Source organism: Dysidea avara, chromosome 5 (assembly GCF_963678975.1).
Source record: "Dysidea avara chromosome 5, odDysAvar1.4, whole genome shotgun sequence".
Classification (NCBI taxonomy): domain Eukaryota; kingdom Metazoa; phylum Porifera; class Demospongiae; order Dictyoceratida; family Dysideidae; genus Dysidea; species Dysidea avara.
In genome coordinates, this window is record NC_089276.1 from 28,859,130 (window position 1) to 28,877,814 (window position 18,685).

An 18,685-nucleotide genomic window follows, 5' to 3' on the forward strand; every position below is an offset into this window, starting at 1 on the left:
GTTCACTAGTATATCTGCAGGTGTAGGCGACCTCCCTTGTTTCCCTACTTTTTTTTCTATGATCCCTAATCAAACTTAAAATTTTTAATTTTTCCTTAAACTTGTTTGTTTACTTTTTTTGTAACATTATTATGACTGATGAACCCACACGTAGCGCATCAAAAGAAAGGATGGTTGCCAGAATAAATGAAATGTTCACTAGTATTATCTGCAGGTGTAGGCAACCTCCCTTGTTTCCCTACTTTTTTTTTCTATGATCCCTAATCGAACTTAAATTTTTAAATTTTTCCTTAATTATATATGCATAGCAAAAATTTTTGATTATGGGTCAGCAGCTAGTACATTCTGGTTACGTTCAGTTACAATCAATGGACATATCCTAGAGATGTCATGGAGAATTTCGGTTATGTGAGTTTAATGTTTTAATCAGTGCTATTGAATAATTTATGGCAAAATTGTGAGGTTCACTAAAGGCCTAGAAAGGTAGGCTTGCTTGTAGAGTGGTTACTCCATGCAAAGTAGTAGCTTCATGATGGGGGGTGTCCATATATATTCGAAAACAATCGGTGAATAAGCTATAGCACTCATTCTCACCTTAGCCCAATGTTTTTCAACTTGTAGGATGGTGAGGATAACAAAACGCTCCCCACCTGAGTGGCAAATTCCAAGTTGTGTATCCTAATAACGTGAGTATTGATCGATCCCCACAATCGATTTCGACCTCAACGTCTATATAATCACTGCCCTGTTGTATATAGCCGGGTCTACATTTCGTATGTAGCTCAGGTGGCTCCTTTGATCTGAAGTGTAAAAGTGTTGAATATACATATATATAAACCACTTAAGTGTGGGCATTCAAAGGCACTGCTCAGGGTTTAACTCGCATATTGCCTGGGCAATATCACGGGAAAGCGGTTTACCAATGACTTTGATACCTAGCCAGTTCAAAGAAACAATACCCTTTGATTCATTATATTAAGCGACATAGAGCTTTGTATTGTGGGACTCATTTTTGTAGTGGTTGCTAAGCTGAGTATATTTGCTAAGATAGACTAGTTGGTTGTTATTAAAGGATAATGAAGGCACAAAATAATTGTTTGAGCAATCGTGGATGCACCCACCGTGTATCAGCCTTTAAACAGACCATGGAACAGTAAAGCTACTATTGCTACATTGAAATGGGTTAGAAACTTACAGTCCTAAGTACTTAACTTAATATAATAACTTATTTACTGTCCCAATAGTGAAGTTAGTTGGCTTAACTTAGTACAAAAATGATAACAATATAAACTCCATCCCACACTCAAAAGTTTTCTAACATTGCGTGTTGAAGCATTGTTACAGTAATGTATTAAATGATTTATTAATGTATGGACAACGTTTTGATGGCCTTTAGCCCACGCTATTAAAAATAAGTTCTCATTAGTTCTTCACCTATTAGGTGAGTGTGCCCCAAGTGATATATATCACTTATACCACAGCTGCTTGGGAATTCGCTGACATATACACCCGCAGCCCTCAGGCCTGCAGCCCTTGGGCTTTGGGTGTAAATATCAGCAAAATCCCTCGCAGCCGTGGTATAACTATTAAATATATATAATATACTAGGTGAATAAAAATTGGAAATTTTAAAATGGGAATAGGGATCGCTGAAACAAGCCACCAAACAAGAAGGGATCGCTGGGGTGGTAATGCAAACCACATATCCCTATTTTGACTCTCTGTCATAAATATTTAGTTACATGCTCCCCTGAGTCATTTTAAAATGAGTCAAAATAGGGATTTGTAGTTTGCATTACTACCCCAGTGATCCCTTCTTGTTTGGTGGCTTTTTCAGCGATCTCTATTCCCATTTTAAAATTTCCAATTTTTATTCATCTAGTTTGTGTACTTTTTATTAACCCAGTAATGGATTTGTTTTACTGATAATGATAATTGTTGTAGATATACGTAGAGCAGTTTACAATTAGTGGCTGTCAAGTTCAGTGTAAGCTTTGTTGTTATCAGACACACTTGACTGCATTATTAGAGTATTTACCTGACTGCTCTTGACTGTGGACAAGACTATATATTACACACAACAGTGAGCAGCTGTTGTCTAACTTGTCTTACTACATGTGTCAGGACTCTAGTCTCTTACTCACATTAGCATCCTAATGCAGTGTTCACGAACATACACACACCAAATGGTATGATACTGAGCTATAGCTACCTGTTATAAGACAATTGAAGACATGGAACTCTGACAAGCATATAATTATAAGTTAAAATAGTCAGTGGCTGTGCATTTATTATTTCAGCCAAGACCGTACACAATAAGAAGAATCATGTACAGATTTTCCATGGGTGCATGGACTACAACATTAGCTCACTGGTGCACAGTAGTATAAATGATAATATAATGCTACGTACAATATAGTTTGTGTAGCTAGAGTTTGTTGTTCATGTGAGTATTGTATTCATTGAGTATACCACAGTGAAGAAATCTATGTTGAAATGTATATGAACGCATGACTTCCCATAAACGTTATGTGTTATTAACACTTTACAGTGACCAGCACTGAAGGTCTGAAGCTAATATGCATGCACACACATCATTCATAACAACAGTCAGGTACTGTGTATAGCTGCAATGTCTATTGTAAACCATGGGTTATCAACAGCATGAAGCCATGTTGTTTACACAATGTGATCAGACAATTATGGCACTCACAAATATTTTAATTAACGCTAATACCAAGAGTAAATAATAGTAGGGTATACTGACTCCACCCAACTTTAGGCTTTACTTGGAAAGGAAATATGGTTTATAGAAACTATATTCATAACAATGAATAATCTCTGGTGTCAGCGCTATCACTTCTTTATGTCTCTGAGAAAGCACTTGTATGGTCACTCGTAGCGAATCGTGACCATGCGCTTACAGGAAGAAGTAGACTATACTCACCACGCAGAGACGCTATGCGCGATCTTCTAAGTCTAAGAAGTACTTGATTAACTCTGCAAAAAAACCCAAAGAAGCGTGACAATGGAATCCTGTAATTTTATTGTCATACGGCTTCTTTAGTATACGGAGCTGCTGCCAATAATGTAATGGCGAAGAGAACTTAAATTTTCGAGGTGTAGGGTGGTTGGCGATCTGTGGAATACGGGCTTATTAATAGGTCATGGACACGCGGAAGGACTCAGTAAGCATGGCTATATAGTTTTTAGCGCGAAAAAGTGGATAACGTTTGCTGTACATGAGTGAAACAAAATAATATTATGAATAATAATAATAAGAATAATAAGAATAATATGATAAAATGGCAAATTTCAGTTTTGTCCCAAATACACATACTGTTTCCTTTTCACTTGATACTTACTAGTGGACCAATACTCATTGCAAATAACCACCAGAGGGTGGTTTTGAGTTGAAGGATGCTTTCCAAGGTAGTTTTTAGGCGTGCATTCTATTAGAGTTTTTGCAAAAAACATGGGCGATCCCTATTATGAACCCACCATCGTGGTTCATGATATATATGTGTGTACAACTTTCACACTTAAGATCAAGGAAATCCAGTTCCATATATATCACATATTGCACTAACTAAAACTGTTAACGAGATAATTGCACTGCCTTAAGGAGATATTGGTAGCAGTGCATATATCTTGTTACACACTACCTTAACAAGATATGTACCACTCTGCGTGGGCAGTTCAAAGGCACCGCCAGTGCCATAATTTGTATATTGCACTGCTGCAGACCGCAGCGAGTGCATTATAACTTATAACGCACTGGTTATGGTTTTGTAGACCACACCACGAGTGCATTATAAGTTATAATGCACCGACCGCAGTCAATAGACAGATATTGCACTGGCTGCGGTTTTGTGCAGCATAGCACAAGTGCCGGTGGCGAAGACCACTACAACACCTCACCTAATAGGTGGAAAGACACTTCACAGATCACTCGAATTCTTTTATAGCCTGACATGTAAAGGTCGATTGTGGGCCATAACGTCACCAATACGTATAATGTTTACAAGCAGCCAATGGCGATCGAAAAAGCCAACACGGGTGGCCACAACTCTAGTCTACATATATATAAACGTACTTATACACCTTACTAGTCTGGTGCCATCTTAGCCCAGATTAAACTGTAGTCCACTTCGACAATGACTCAATAAAACAAATATATTCTAAATAATACTAACCTTTACGTTCGATTGTGGTAACCAGTTTTGTCATGCCACCAGATTCGAGTTTAGCCAGTGTGAATAGTAAGAATTAGACTAGTATCGTTAAGTAGTTAGGTTTTGTTTACTTAAACCATCTATTTAGCTGCTTTTTTTCGCTCGAGAGAATCACTATGGCGATTAGTCTGGCGCTTAGTCTATATGGCGATTGAATGATCACACTGGCATGCTGAGCACTACATGATGAGAGTCAAACAGCGAATGCAGGTTAGTGATATAACGCATAGCGTACTAGCTTTCGATATCTCAGGTGGCTGCAGGGGGAACGTCATCGCAACGTCCGGCTTGGTTACCCACAATCGATGTTAGAAACCTGGCCTTTATAAGTGTTACAGCTGTCTTGTGAGACTCTCCCCACCTATTAGGTGAGTGGTACATAACAGTTATACAACATGCACTTGTGCTCTGCCTGTATAAACGCACTTGCCTTCAGGCCTAACGGCCCTCAGGCTCGTGCGTTTATATCAGGCAGAGCACTCGTGGCCGTTGTATAACTATATAATACGCACAGCTACCAGTGTGTATATCTTGTTAAGGCAGTGCGTATATCTTGTTAACTCGAGCCATTGGACACTTAATAAGAGTGCACACTATATCCAGAAATCAATAGATTCCTTTGATGTTATACTGTTATCTCTATAGGGAATCAAACAAGCTGTGATTGTGATTTTAATACATCAACTGTAGTTTGTTTTGTACTTTTGTAAATGTAGTAATTAAAGAAACATAATTAACACTAGTCTCTTAAAATTAATATATTAGCAAAAGTAAAATCAAACTACTGTTTGATGTATTAAAATTGAATCCCACAACGACAGCTTGTTTGGCAAAGTTCAATCCTACAATCACAACTTACTTGGTTCCCTATATAAGAGAAGGGTATAGCAACTAAAGAATTTGCCAATTAGGTAAGTCTGCATGCTAAAGTAGAACATATTAGTTATACCAAGGGCACTATGCTTTGCCTGTATATTTGCACTTGCCTTCAGGCACGTGCATATATAGTGCGTGTATAACTGGCAAAGCACTTGTTATATAACAGGCAAAGCACTTGTGCCCGTGGTATAACTATTACACACAAGTTTAAGGAAAAATTTGGAATTTTAAGTTTGATTAGGGATCATACAGTAGAAAAAAAGTAGGGAAACAAGGGAGGTCACCTAAATTTGCAGATATGCTAGTGAACATTTAATCTCTAATTCAGTCTTGATCTTGGGGTATAGACTGAATGAGGGATTAAATGTTCACTAGTATATCTGCAGGTGTAGGCGACCTCCCTTGTTTCCCTACTTTTGTTTTCTATGATACCTAAAATTCCAAAATTTTCCTTAAACTTGTTTGTTTACTTTTTTTGTAACATTATTATGACTAGTGAACCTACGCATACCCCATCAAAAGAAAGGATGGCACCACAATTCATGTTTCGTCTGAACACGAGCCCCAGCTATCAAACACTGCTTCGAAAGTGCAGTGGCCATTACGCTTCGCTTTCAGCTGTGTTCAGCCCATTACACAGCGTTACAAATGAAGGACAGTATTAGAACCATCTCTGCAATCAATCCAGTTACCACAGAAAATACAGGCGATTCTGTCTACAAATGTAGCCATGCAACTTGCTACTGTGAATCGACACATTGGGCTGTCAGCAAAAGGAAATGGGACACAAAAGGAGGACAAAGGTAAGTCCATGATGCATGCATTGTATGTAATGCGGTATGCCTAAAGGCATGTATCGGGATGAAGCGACGTCAAACAGTGAAAAAATCAAGCCCGTAGCCGTAGCCATTATCAAGTTATGTTTGCCTGAAGGCATCAGGCAGGCAGTTAGTCAGTAGAAAATTACATTGAATAATTTTTTTTTAATTTTGTAACAATTTATTGGAAGCCTTTAGGATTGTAATGAACACACTTTTGGGGTTGGTTATGCCTAACCAAGGTGCCAGGATGGAGTTGTGAAGCTGGTTTTTGGGTAAATTTTTTGGCTAAGGAAATCCAAATTTCCATGATTCCTAACTATACAGTACGGTATCACTGCTTGTTGGTTTTGTTACCATCATGCATTGAATCATGACAATCATGCATGGCTTTGATGAATCTTGTTTTGTGGCTTACTGCCCATTAAACTGTACTAACAATATAATACAAAGTATTGGTTATGGTATCCGTCACTTAAACCATAACCAATACTGATCTGATATCTACTGTTTAGTAGGGTCCCCCCCTAAAGTGACACAAATACCACTAAACATGCTATGTCTAAAAACCATCATAGAAATATCATAAGCAAAGAAAGTCATCTTTATGGATAAGTCTTATACCATTCAACATCAAATACAGCATTAAAAGCAAGAAAACACCTGCAGGTGACCGGATCTACTGTAAGATTTTAAAAATCATCCAAAGTGATATTTTGGTCTGCCTGCTCCAATACATGTCGTGGCTACTAATTGAAACTATTGGGGTTTTAGTCATCTAGTGTTTCACACATGGTTGGCAGGGTGTGGTGACTGCACAACATCAAAATACAGAAGTATGATGCTATAATTGGAGGACAAAATGTGTGCTTCTATACTATGAGGCAGAGTACTTGGCTTGCTTAGTTTTCAACTTTGGTCTGCTTGTTTGTTACACAGCCCTACAAAAATAGCTATTCACAACTACAAATTTGTGAATATTCTTTGATGAGCCAAATAATTATCATAGACAAGAAATTTGCAAAAAAGACGATAGCTACATATGTGCAATAGTACACATGTATCTTTAAGTGTCTTACCATTAATACATTAAATAATAGTGTTATGATAAGCAGTGCCATGAATACTATGGAAAATAAATCATGACACACATAGCTGATAGCTTTTTATATAGCACAAGCTAGGTAGTGTTAATTATTCATGGAACATTTCTTAGCAGATAGGAGCCCAGTATATAAACAATGTTAGTACACAGAGTGTAAGAAGCATGGGTGCAAGAAGATCCCACCAAAATTTATCTGTGCTTGCCATAATTAACTTAAATCATGTGATTAGACAATATGCATCATTGGACAATGATGATTCTCCTGTTGCAACCCGCTGCATGTGGTAATAATAGTGGTGTGATTAATTATTATGAAGTGTAGAAAATTATGGATTCACAGTAATGTGGAGTCTAACATGATGTCAAGTGTCTCTCACATGCATGCAGAGATGATTAGGATTTGAGTTCGGACTCCCATTTTAGTTACGGTATGACACTTTTGAAGGAGATGTAGCAAGCACCACTAGTAGCAGCATTAATGTGGATAATAGCATTTGTACTGCTAGCAATGTTGTGGTAAGAGCTTTCAATTAAGTACATATATGTTAGGTGTAGCAATTTTAGAATTTCAATCAGTTTTTTTTTGGTTTTGTCAGTGTCAAGGAGTTAAGAATACCCCAGTATGACCCAGAAGTTCATCTCTCCCTTACTGATGTCACCTTAGATAGTCACCATTTGCAATCAAAGGTTTGATTGGTCATCGAACAATCTAATTTTTTTTAAAATTCACCATTTGTGCCTAGCTAGGTAAAATTGTGTCAAGTCAAAGCCTTGCTATCACATTTGGCAGTACGTTGCCCCACTATAGGCATCCAAGTAAGAAACAAAACTTTCTCTCACAGAATAACTTCAGACCTCTTCTCTCAAGCAATCAGGGTTAGATAATACCACATATAATGTACACAGCTTCTGTAGAGCAACAAAACCAGTGAAAGAGGCCGGCATAACAGATACTGATATAAAGATGATGGGAAATGGAGAAGTAATGCTTATCAGCTCTACATTTGTAAACTGCTAAAGTCATCAGCAAAACTGCCACACAGATTTGTCCCCTATTCTTCACACCAGTGATTATCCACATACACATGCTTACATTGTACACCTTTTCATTGTATAGTGTATACACTTGACAAATTTAGTAGTGTGCCACAGGCAGGTATATCAGCATTGAAACCAGGTCGGGTCATCTGGGTCATGTTTTGTCCAGGTAAACCAGGTCAGACCCGGATATAAAATTATCCGGGTCTGACCCGGATTTCGCATTTGATCACATGCGTGTTAATGTAACGTTCCTAATAATTATAACGTTTTGCCTCGTGCTTTGCAGTGATATGGAAAGTGACAATTTAATTGTGACCCAGTCTGACAAAACCGGGCTTATCGCCTATTTAAAAGTATCGAGAAATGCCGGTTTTAAGTATTTAGTGTGTTGTAGCTTGCCAATGGTTGAAGCTATGTGTACCAAATTTTCAGACGTTTTACACCAATTCCTTACCTTCCAGAGCATCCACAGTGCAAGTAGCCAACAACTAAGTTTCCCGCCATTTTAGATAGTTTTTAAACCGAGGTTGACTGTATCAGTCGGGGGGCCCTGGAAGGCGGGAAAGATGGTGTTCAAAAATTGAAAAGGAAGGTCAAGGGATGAATTAGGCAAAGTTTTGAGCCATTGAGGTTTCACAACTGGCTAAGATGAAAGGAAATTCACAGCAGAGGTACTTAATCAATACCACAGAGCTGTATAGCCACATACAGTCATTCCCAGGCTGACCAGAGCTCCATTAATTAAGGCCCCACACCACACGTACGGATCGCCACTGGGCTTGGGAAAAGCAGCCAGCAAAACCAGACCACTCAAGTCTAGCTGATTTTAAATGTGGGATTAGATAGTTTATTCATGTAGCTGTGTGTCCTGGGTGAAAAATGGAATCTGCTGACATGGGCGATAAGACCGGTTTTCTCAGACTGGGTCACAATTGTGCTTGATGGTGACAATGAAGACTAGCAGCAGTATTAGCAATGCTGTCAGCAGTTCCAAATGTAGTAGTAGCTCCAGCAAAAGTAGTAAAGCAACTAATAGGCCTTGTTTTAAAACATTGGATAGCTTTTTTATGCGCTCAGGAAAGAAACTTGGGGAGGTAACAAGGAAGGAAATTCGTGAGAAGACTGCTACTCTTGTTGCTGCTGCACACTTACCTTACAACTTTGTAGAAGAAGAAGCTTTAAAGGATTTTGCCCAATTTTATTATAGAGTTGGGTGCATCTCATGGCTGTGTACCGACTTCTGAGTTTATAGTTGGATGGCTTATGGTGCATAAAGATATTGTTAACAAGCTATCCCAAATACAGGACACCATGAAGAGTAGCTTACAAAAGTCTGCTGAGCAAGGTACGGTTTCTGCTGTGACAGATTTGTGGTCCGATAATGTTGTGTCACTCTCCTACTTCAATGTTACCTTTTTTGGGTGGAGGAATCAGGTCCTGACAACAGAATATGGTCCTTCAAGCATGCTATGTACGCATGCAATTTTTTTCTGAGAATAAGACTGCAGACCACATTCAAGTTGTACTGGATCAGGTTTTGGATGACACAAGCCTTAATTCAGAAATACCCAATGCGCAGCAGACAAAGGGTCAAATATGGTGGCTACCACAAAATCTAAGTGCCATGTTAATTGTGCATGTCACCGTTTGTCAACATCAATAAACACTGCATGGAATGCATCATGTGCAGAGAGTCAAGAGCTAAAAGAGCTTGATGATTGTGCAAATAGTCTGGTAAAATTTGTAAAAAAATCTGGTGGAATCCAGTACAACGCTGAAGGCTGGTGGTAAAACAAGATCTTGGTGTGGTTTGATTAATAAATTCCGCTCTGTATCTAAAAGTTATGAGGCTATAAAACCACTGTTAAGGGATAAAAGACATGAAGACCTGGTAGCTGCAATATAAAAAATGCTACTTGAAGAAGTGCTACAAATTTTAGAAAAGGCTGAAGGTATTTTTGACATTCCGGAATATTCTTTTGTACCCACTCTCCAGTTTGTTTTGCCTGCATTTTATAAACTGCAGAATTTTTGGTGCAATTTATCTGCTTCAGACACTGCAGCAGGATGTATTTTGAAGAGAAACTTGGTATCAGCATTAGATACTAAGATGTGGGAGGATATAATTGCTTTGCACGTTGCTACCTCCTATCTAGACCCCTCTCTTAAAGAGTTTTCATTTGTGAGGGATGAAGAGGAGTGATGCAGTTTATCAGAACATGCAGCTGGTATTGTTAAAGAAAATACCATGGCCATTGCAAAAGAGCATGTTTACCCACCAAAAGAGCCTGAAGATAGTGATGTTGATGCACTTAAGGAGAAAATAGAAGCAGTAGCTAAATAGAGATTAAAGCATCACTCAATGGCTGAATTTAGAAATGCTGCTGGTGATAAACCAAGAAAAAAGTCCAGCAAGATTACAGTAGAAGTAAATGAAGAGCTTTGTCGCTATGACTCAATTACTGGTGTCAATTTGACACAGGCTTATGCTGTTCGGAGCATATTTGTTCTATTGCTGTGGTGGGTCGAACAAAGGTATAGTTTTCCTGTTTTAAGTTGTCTAGCTAGGCAGCTTTTAGATATACCAGCAGCTAGTGCAGAATCTGAAAGACATTTTAGTGGCGCTGGAGGAATTGCGTGTAAGGACAGAAATAGACTGAAGGATGATGCAGTTGAGTCATTGGTTTTCTTGCCTCACACAACTACAATCAGGGTTGAAACCAAGTGATGCATAAGTTCAGTTTTATTGAATATCTGAGCCTGACCTGGATTGGAACACATGTAACACAAATTAATTAGACAATGTGGAAATATAATTGCACTAGTGAAAAGAGTATACATCCACAGTGAGTAGCATTACAGTCGTTCATCAAGCAGTATCAATGTGCCCAATTTCCCCCAAATTAAAGATTCTGTAACTGCTGGGTGTATCCATAATGCATGTGCAATTATGTAAAGTAAAACTAGCACACAATGTGTAGCAATTGCATATTCCTCAGCAATAACTACTGTAGTATACTGTCATTACAACTATGGAGTTGCAAACACACTGCTCGACAGCATGTAGCAGAAAAAATACATAAAAAATACAGTATACGGAAACACATACGTGTACGTAACACTGCGGTATACACAGTGGCAGCAACTGTACAACATTGGCAATGGTATGCAGCAACACAGAACACTGGCATACAAAGTGACAGCAATTGTACAACATGAGCAACTGTACAGCATACGGCAACACATAACACTGTGGCATACACAGTGGCAGTAACTACACAACATGAGCAACTGTACGACATGTGGCAACCCAGAACACTGGCATTCACAATGGCAGCAACTGTACAGCATGCGGCACACTGTGGCAGGAACTGTACAACATGAAGCAACTGTATGGCATGCAGCAACAGTGGCGGATCTAGGATTTTTAAAAGGGGGTTTCTGAAAGTTGGTATAGCTGAATAAGACATCTGATGACATTTCTCCGGAAAATTAGAAGCTCTGAGATCAGATTTAGGTTATTTTTAGTTACCAATTACAATAAATCCAATGCCTTAAACTGTAAATACTATAGCTAAATATAGGGCAAATATGGTGACTACAAGCTGTAGCTTTGATTGCTCTATTAGAGTAGTTACATGACTGCTCTATTAGAGTATCTCGATCGTTTTTAATGCAGTGGGAGATGAAAAGCGAAGTGTTGCTGAGGGTTTAATAGCTATAAATGGTGTTAGTTAAGTGAAACTGCATGCATGCTACTGAAATACAGCGGTATATAATTGTTTGCTTTGTCAAATTGTCAGTACAACAATGTTTATGTATTTATACTGCCACTGAACTAAATTTAAAAGGGGGTTTCTGTCGAAACCCCCAGAAACCCATCTAGATCCGCCACTGAGCAACACGGTGGTGATGGCAACACATAACATTGTGACATAAGCAGTGGCAACAGCTATACAGCACGAGACAGCACAGAACACTGGCATACAAAATGGTAGCAACTGTACAACATGAAGAAAAGTGTATGGCATGCCGCAATCCAGAACAGCATTGTAAGTGGGTCAGTACTGTTGAGCCATTTGACCCACTGACCTGAATAATAATCTGGATGGGACCTGGATCTGACCCGCATGTAACCCCGTTTAATTAAAATAGAGGCGTGCCCCAAGAGCTAGATTAAAAGTCCACAAGTTCCACTAGTCAGCCCTACATTTTTACACTACAAAAAATTGTCTGCAAGAAGTGAGTAGCGATGTATTATCAAGTGGGTGTGGCTCCATGTACATATTATCAAGTGGGGTTGGCTCCACGTAAGTTTACATACAGCTACAGAAATTTTAGAAGTTAGTTACCTACATTTCAAGTAGCAACACAGATCTGGTGTTGCATGCATGCATGCCCACAGAGCACAGCTGGTACAATTCCGATAAGTGGGCGTGGCTCTATATACCCCACACAGACAGCAAAGCATATTCCTGAATGGTTGGTGTGGCTCCACGTAAGTTTCTTAAGTGTTTACAACTGCATTTCCATCAATACAATCGAGCTTGTTAACTTCATATAGTCACACGTGATCTCATCCGGGTCAGACCCAGATATTCAGTGGATAAGACCCACTTGACCCGGACAAAATGTGACCCAAATGACCAGGATAATCCGGATGACCCGGCCCACTTACAACGTTGATCCAGAAAACTGGAATATACAATGGCAACATGGACAACTGTATGGCATGTGGCAACACAGAACACTGGCATACAAAATGGCATCAACTGCACAACATTGAAGCAGCTGCATGGCAACACATAACACTGTGGCATACAGTGGCAGCAACTGTACAACATGAGGCAACTGTATGGCATGTGGCAACACATAACACTGTAGCATACACAGTGATAGCAACTGTACAACATGAGGCAACTGTATGGCATGTGGCAACACAGAACACTGGCATACAAAATGGCATCAACTGTACAACATTGAAGCAGCTGCATGGCAACACATAACACTGTGGCATACACAGTGATAGCAACTGTACAACATGAGGCAACTGTATGGCATGTGGCAACACATAACACTGTAGCATACATAGTGGCAGCAACTGTACAACATACTGTACAGCATGTGGCAACACAGAACACTGGCATACAAAATGGCAACAACTGTTCACTGTACAGCATGCGGCAACACAACACTGTGGCAGCAACTTTACAACATGAGCCACTGTACAGCATGTGGCAACACTTAACACTGTGGCACTTACGGTGGCGGAAAAACTCTATGGTATGTGGCAACACAACACTGTGCAGTACACAGTGACAGGAATAAAACGACATGAAGCAACTGAGGCAACTCAGAACACTGTGGCGTACCCAGTAGCAGTGACTACAACACATACAATGTGAAGCGACATGTGATAAACCAATGTATACAAGTGGCAGTATAATGCAATAAGGAATGTAAAACAACATTGGGAGAGAATGTAGCTACAAAATAACTCAATGGAAATGTAGGCAGTTACATGGCTATAGCAACATGGTAGTAGTAAGACCATAGCAGCAATAACAGCAAGGCAGCAGTAACACAACATGACAGCTATGAAAACATGGTATGGCATACATCAAAGGACCATACTTACCTTACGGTATCTCAGAATATTGGTGTCTCAATGGCGACGACATATTAAACAAGCAATGGCAGCAGTAACATATAGAGACAGCACTGTGACATGCATAATGGTACTGAGGTACAAGAAGCATGCAAAAACAGTACAAAATGCAATACAAACAATGGTGGCAATATGTTAAACAAGCAGTTAACATATTTGTGGTAGTGTTATGCATAGAACAGTGACAAAAACAACAACACTATAAGATGCCACATGAACAGTGGCAGCAACATAATTATTCAACATGCATATAACGACAGCACTGTGATATGCATAGTGCACTGAACATGCAAAAAAAAAGTACAAAGATGGTAATAGCACAGCATATTCAACAAAGCAACAGAACTATGGTATGCATAATGGCACTCCAGTATAAGCAGTGGCACCATGCAATAACTGTTATAAGACCATGATGGCAGCATACAAATAAAGCAATCAGAGCACTAGCAACTGCAAAATACATGCAAACAAGCCATGACAAATGACACTGGCAGCTATGTGCAACCAACAATAGCAGCAGCAGCTGTGGGTATACAGCACATGAAATGGTGGTCTGACCACATGATGTTGATAAATGTTGGCAATCCAGTGATGCAGTTAAAGAGGAGCTTTGATGGGCGCAGAAACACAACTACCTCAGGTGGTGCTGGAAGGCTTAGATGATGAATAATGATGGGGTGTGGTCAACAGCACTAGTCTGTTGTGGAGGATCATTAACAACTGGCTGAAAGGTATGGCTGCTGGCAACAGACCGTAGGGGGTGGCAATGGTAAACTGAAGGAAGGTGGTTAACGCAATCAATGACTGCAAAGAAGTGGTGATGATTGTTGTCATCACATGCTATAGCAGGTTGGCAATGGCTGACAGTGTCTAGACCAAGGGGTAGTGGAGTAAGCAGTCTGCTGATTGGCATGGTGGTATACAAGAATTAGGCTACTAGCAGTGATACGTAGCTGGCTTGAATCTCTGAAGCACTCCAATCACTGTAACCAGCTACTGATCATGAGACAGACTGAACACTAGGTGCCAATACAAGGAGTTGACTGACAGGTACTACAAGTTGTGGCTTATGACAGTGTGAAACTGCTATCCCATAGCATGCAAAGAGGTGATGTAATGCTTTGTTAGCACATTCCAAATGGGTTGGGCCTGTTTGCATGTGATTGTACCATGCACTCCCATAGGGGTAGGTAAAAACAGGAACCTGGGACCGAGACCCTGGGACCAGGGGACCCAGGGACCCGACTCTTCTTGGAATTTATACTCTTCACAATATTCTATACTAATATTAAGTACCTTTGCAAGTAGACTTGCATGGATAATCCATTTTTCCCCCATCATGGTGTCTCACACAATGTTTAAACCAAGTAGAAATTATAAGCGCCTCTGATAAAAAATGTCTGAAGCTGACTGCATTTATAGGCCACTCGCCTGGTGCACAATGGACATACTACTCAATGAGCATACTAGTCTATTATGTCGACTCGCAACTAAAATTTAGAAACATTGTGCACATGCACCATGATGTATGAAGTCTGGTTGAATGTTGAGCTGTTGGACTGAACCTTCTTAGCTACAGTAGAACTGGTAGTCACTATTTCCCATGAATATTTGTTTGCAAAATGTTTCTAAACTTCAGTAGCGAGTCAAAATAATAGATTAGTATGCTCATCATGAACAGGTGAGTGGTTTTCAGCTTCAGACACTTTCAGAGGCGCTTATAACTTCTAATTGGTTTAAACATTGTGTGAGACTTTGTGATGAGGGAAAAAGTGGATTAGTCATGCAAGTCTACTTGCAAAGGTACCTAACTAACTATAAGTATAGAATATTGTGAAGGGTATAAAATTCCAAGAAGAATTGGGCCCCCTTTCCCGAGTCCTCGGTCCTCAGGTCCACTGTTTTTACCTACCCCTCCCATAGTGCCTGTTCTGTTAACTTCAATTTTAACAGAATGAAAAACACCTCTGCAATGAATCCAGTCACAGTGTAAATGGCAACTAAACATGTGCCCTGACTATTAAATACTAAAAAGTGAACAGGCCATTCCGCTTTATTTTACAGAAATTACAGACAATTCTCATGATATCCAGTAGTGAAGCCACCTCGTGCTATTGCAAATCAACACTTGAGCAGTTAGTCAGTCAGTCAGTCAGTTGGTTGGTCGGTCAGTTAGTTAGCATATAATTCATTTGAATAAATGATTTTTAGAATTCCATAATAACTTGTTAGAATTACTCTGCAGGTATTTTTGGGGAAAATTATACCTAACCATTACTATTAAACTGTTGTGAAGGAAACATATTTTTGGACAGCAAAGCTCAAACCTTCATTACAGTACAGCTGTATACTGTATGATAGACTGAAACTGAAATTCTACTGCATTTGTCAATATGGAATTTATATAGTCATATCAGCTTAGAAACTTTGTGTGGATCAAAGAGACAATAATCATACAGTACTGCCCAGAGGTAATGTTACACTTGGGAGCAGTTGACACTCGTGTAGCCAATTTTTTACCCGTGATTTCTTTGGCATGTGTGTGCTAACTAACTCACCACACGTAGCCATGACATGCAAACTCCCTTGGGAGGCTGCTCCAGAAACTGCGTGTCTTCGCATGTGATGTATTCCAGTTGTGTGTCGTGTTGAGTCGTGGCCTGGATTTGAGCACTGGCAAGGGATTGTAATGTTACCTCTGGGCAGTACTGTATATAGAAAGGTATACACCTACACCACTGATACTTTACAGTTGGACACAGATGGGTTACAGGCTGGTTTAAAATGACTTTTTAAAATATATATGAACAATTTTAGGTCAGGTAACAAGACAACTGGAGGTTGTGTCTGTTCAACCAAATGATCAAACTAAACAAGATGATGAAGAAAGGTTGCTACTAACCAGAAAGCAGCTAGATGAATTAATAATGAAATACACACAACAAAGTATGCATATACTAACTAGTCCACATTGAGTATAATATGTCTTTGATAAAGGCTAGACTCTATATAGGCTCAAGAAGCCAGCATGGTAAACTAGTGTGTTAAAAACTATGACAAACTAACATTAGGAAATTTATAATAAGTTATCAATTTCTGGCCTGTTGATAGCACAAGAGAGCTACACACTGTATTGTAACACTTCTATTACATACATGTATTTGCTTAATGATAAGGTTAGATGTTAAGTTAGAAACAAATTGCAACTAACTGAAAAAATTCAAGTGGCTAGTTTGATTTTATACTGTACAACAGGAACTTTTGACAAAAGAAAAAGTTGACAAATTTAACAATGCGGTTAATTTGTGAAATTTTAATTCGTCAAATGTCCATAAGTTCCTTTAAAAGTACGTGTTTAGGTATTATATGTTGCAAAATCACCAACATTATACATTAATTACTCTGTACATACACTCTACTCCTTACATTCAAATTTCAATGGTTTGTAAAGCAGCTCCTATTTGTAGTGAAGAAAAGTTTTACACATCTTTAAACTACATGTACTATTATATAGGCCAGTCCACTGGACAATCAGGGGCAGCATTTGCGCAGCAAAGTGATCAAACTATAAAAGATGACAAGAAACTTACTACAGACCAGTATGGTAAGTCAAAACAGGCATGTGAATATTTATTTCAGATAATGCATTCAGCAAGGTAGTTCGATTTACAGAGAAACAAAATCATTGCTATTTACAATTTTAATAATTATTTTGTGTGTTACACTGTATTCTGTGTAAGTGATAAATTAGGCCAAGTCATCAGTTATTCAGAGTTTACAGTAAAGCTGGCTAAAATGACAGGAAATTTATTGTACAGGTCTTTATCCAACACCATGAAACTGTACTGTACAACTACATCTTGCCACTCCCAGGTTCCATTAAGGAGAAAGACTGCTTGGACTTTAACTGATGTCTTCAGCCAAACATAACTTCATAATGCATAAGGCCATTGGCTTGATTTCTTGCTATTTGACATCACTTCATCCCAGTACGTATCTTTCACCAACCTCGGTACATACAATACACCCATCATGGACTTACCTTGACTTCCTTTGTGTCCCAGCTCCTGAGATTTTTAAAGCATAATTTTTGGAGCATAATAAATTTAATTTCTGAGCATGAAGCTCAGGCACAGTATCCACACAGAGTTAACTTTCATGTTTTCCCACTCTTTAAATGACAAACATGACTAGATCTACCAAACTCAACTTGTCAATGCAATTCATGATTTTAGGATTTCATAATAGCCATATATATCCAGACATTAACCCATTGATGGCCACTGCTGTCATATGGCAAAATGGATCATACACACCCCCTTTACTTTGCTATAAATTGTAAAATGCATTTCATAACAAGGTGCACTAGTACTGAATCGGACATGCCCATAGAGGTAAAAGAAAGTGTTATACATCAATGGAGACAGGTAAAATCAACAGTCAACTGCTTTATCTCAGATGTGGCATGGCAGACGCGAGTGCATATACACATGCACAACAACAGAAAGAGGAAAATCATGAATAAACCAGCTGTGGAATGGATTAGTTGGACACCTTTGTAAATAGTTACATGTAGTTGGGATTCTGTTGTTTATTTGGGCTGGTTTTTACCAAAGTTTAGACTTTACTGTTTGGTACGTTTATTATAGTTACTGTTATGTATGTAAACAAAAATGGCATAGTCAATTGTAACCTCCTTAGTATATAGTGAGTACCTACATTTATGGTTACTAAGTAGTTATGGGTATTGAATGGCTTATATAATGCAAATTCGGTCAGTGGTCTCTGAGAATGTGGCCGTCAATGAGCTAATAGTAATATTTAAGACTTCACATTTCCAGTATAACTCTTCAGGGCTATTTATTGCATGAGTTGTTGTAAACCTGAATGGTAGTCTGAAGTCTTCACATGGTTCTGTGCTGCCTTGATCAGATGGAAT

The 18,685-nt window shown here is 38.9% G+C and overlaps 1 protein-coding gene across 1 annotated transcript in view; it reads left to right on the forward strand.

Moving 5' to 3' along the window:
• Positions 1 to 18,685, forward strand: part of LOC136256776 (uncharacterized) — a 77,433-nt gene that overhangs the window by 17,154 nt on the left and 41,594 nt on the right. Inside the window, exons 3-4 of the mRNA XM_066049799.1 lie at positions 16,564 to 16,692; positions 17,261 to 17,350. Coding sequence (XP_065905871.1) covers positions 16,564 to 16,692; positions 17,261 to 17,350 — 219 coding nt within the window. The remainder of the gene's footprint in view (positions 1 to 16,563; positions 16,693 to 17,260; positions 17,351 to 18,685) is intronic.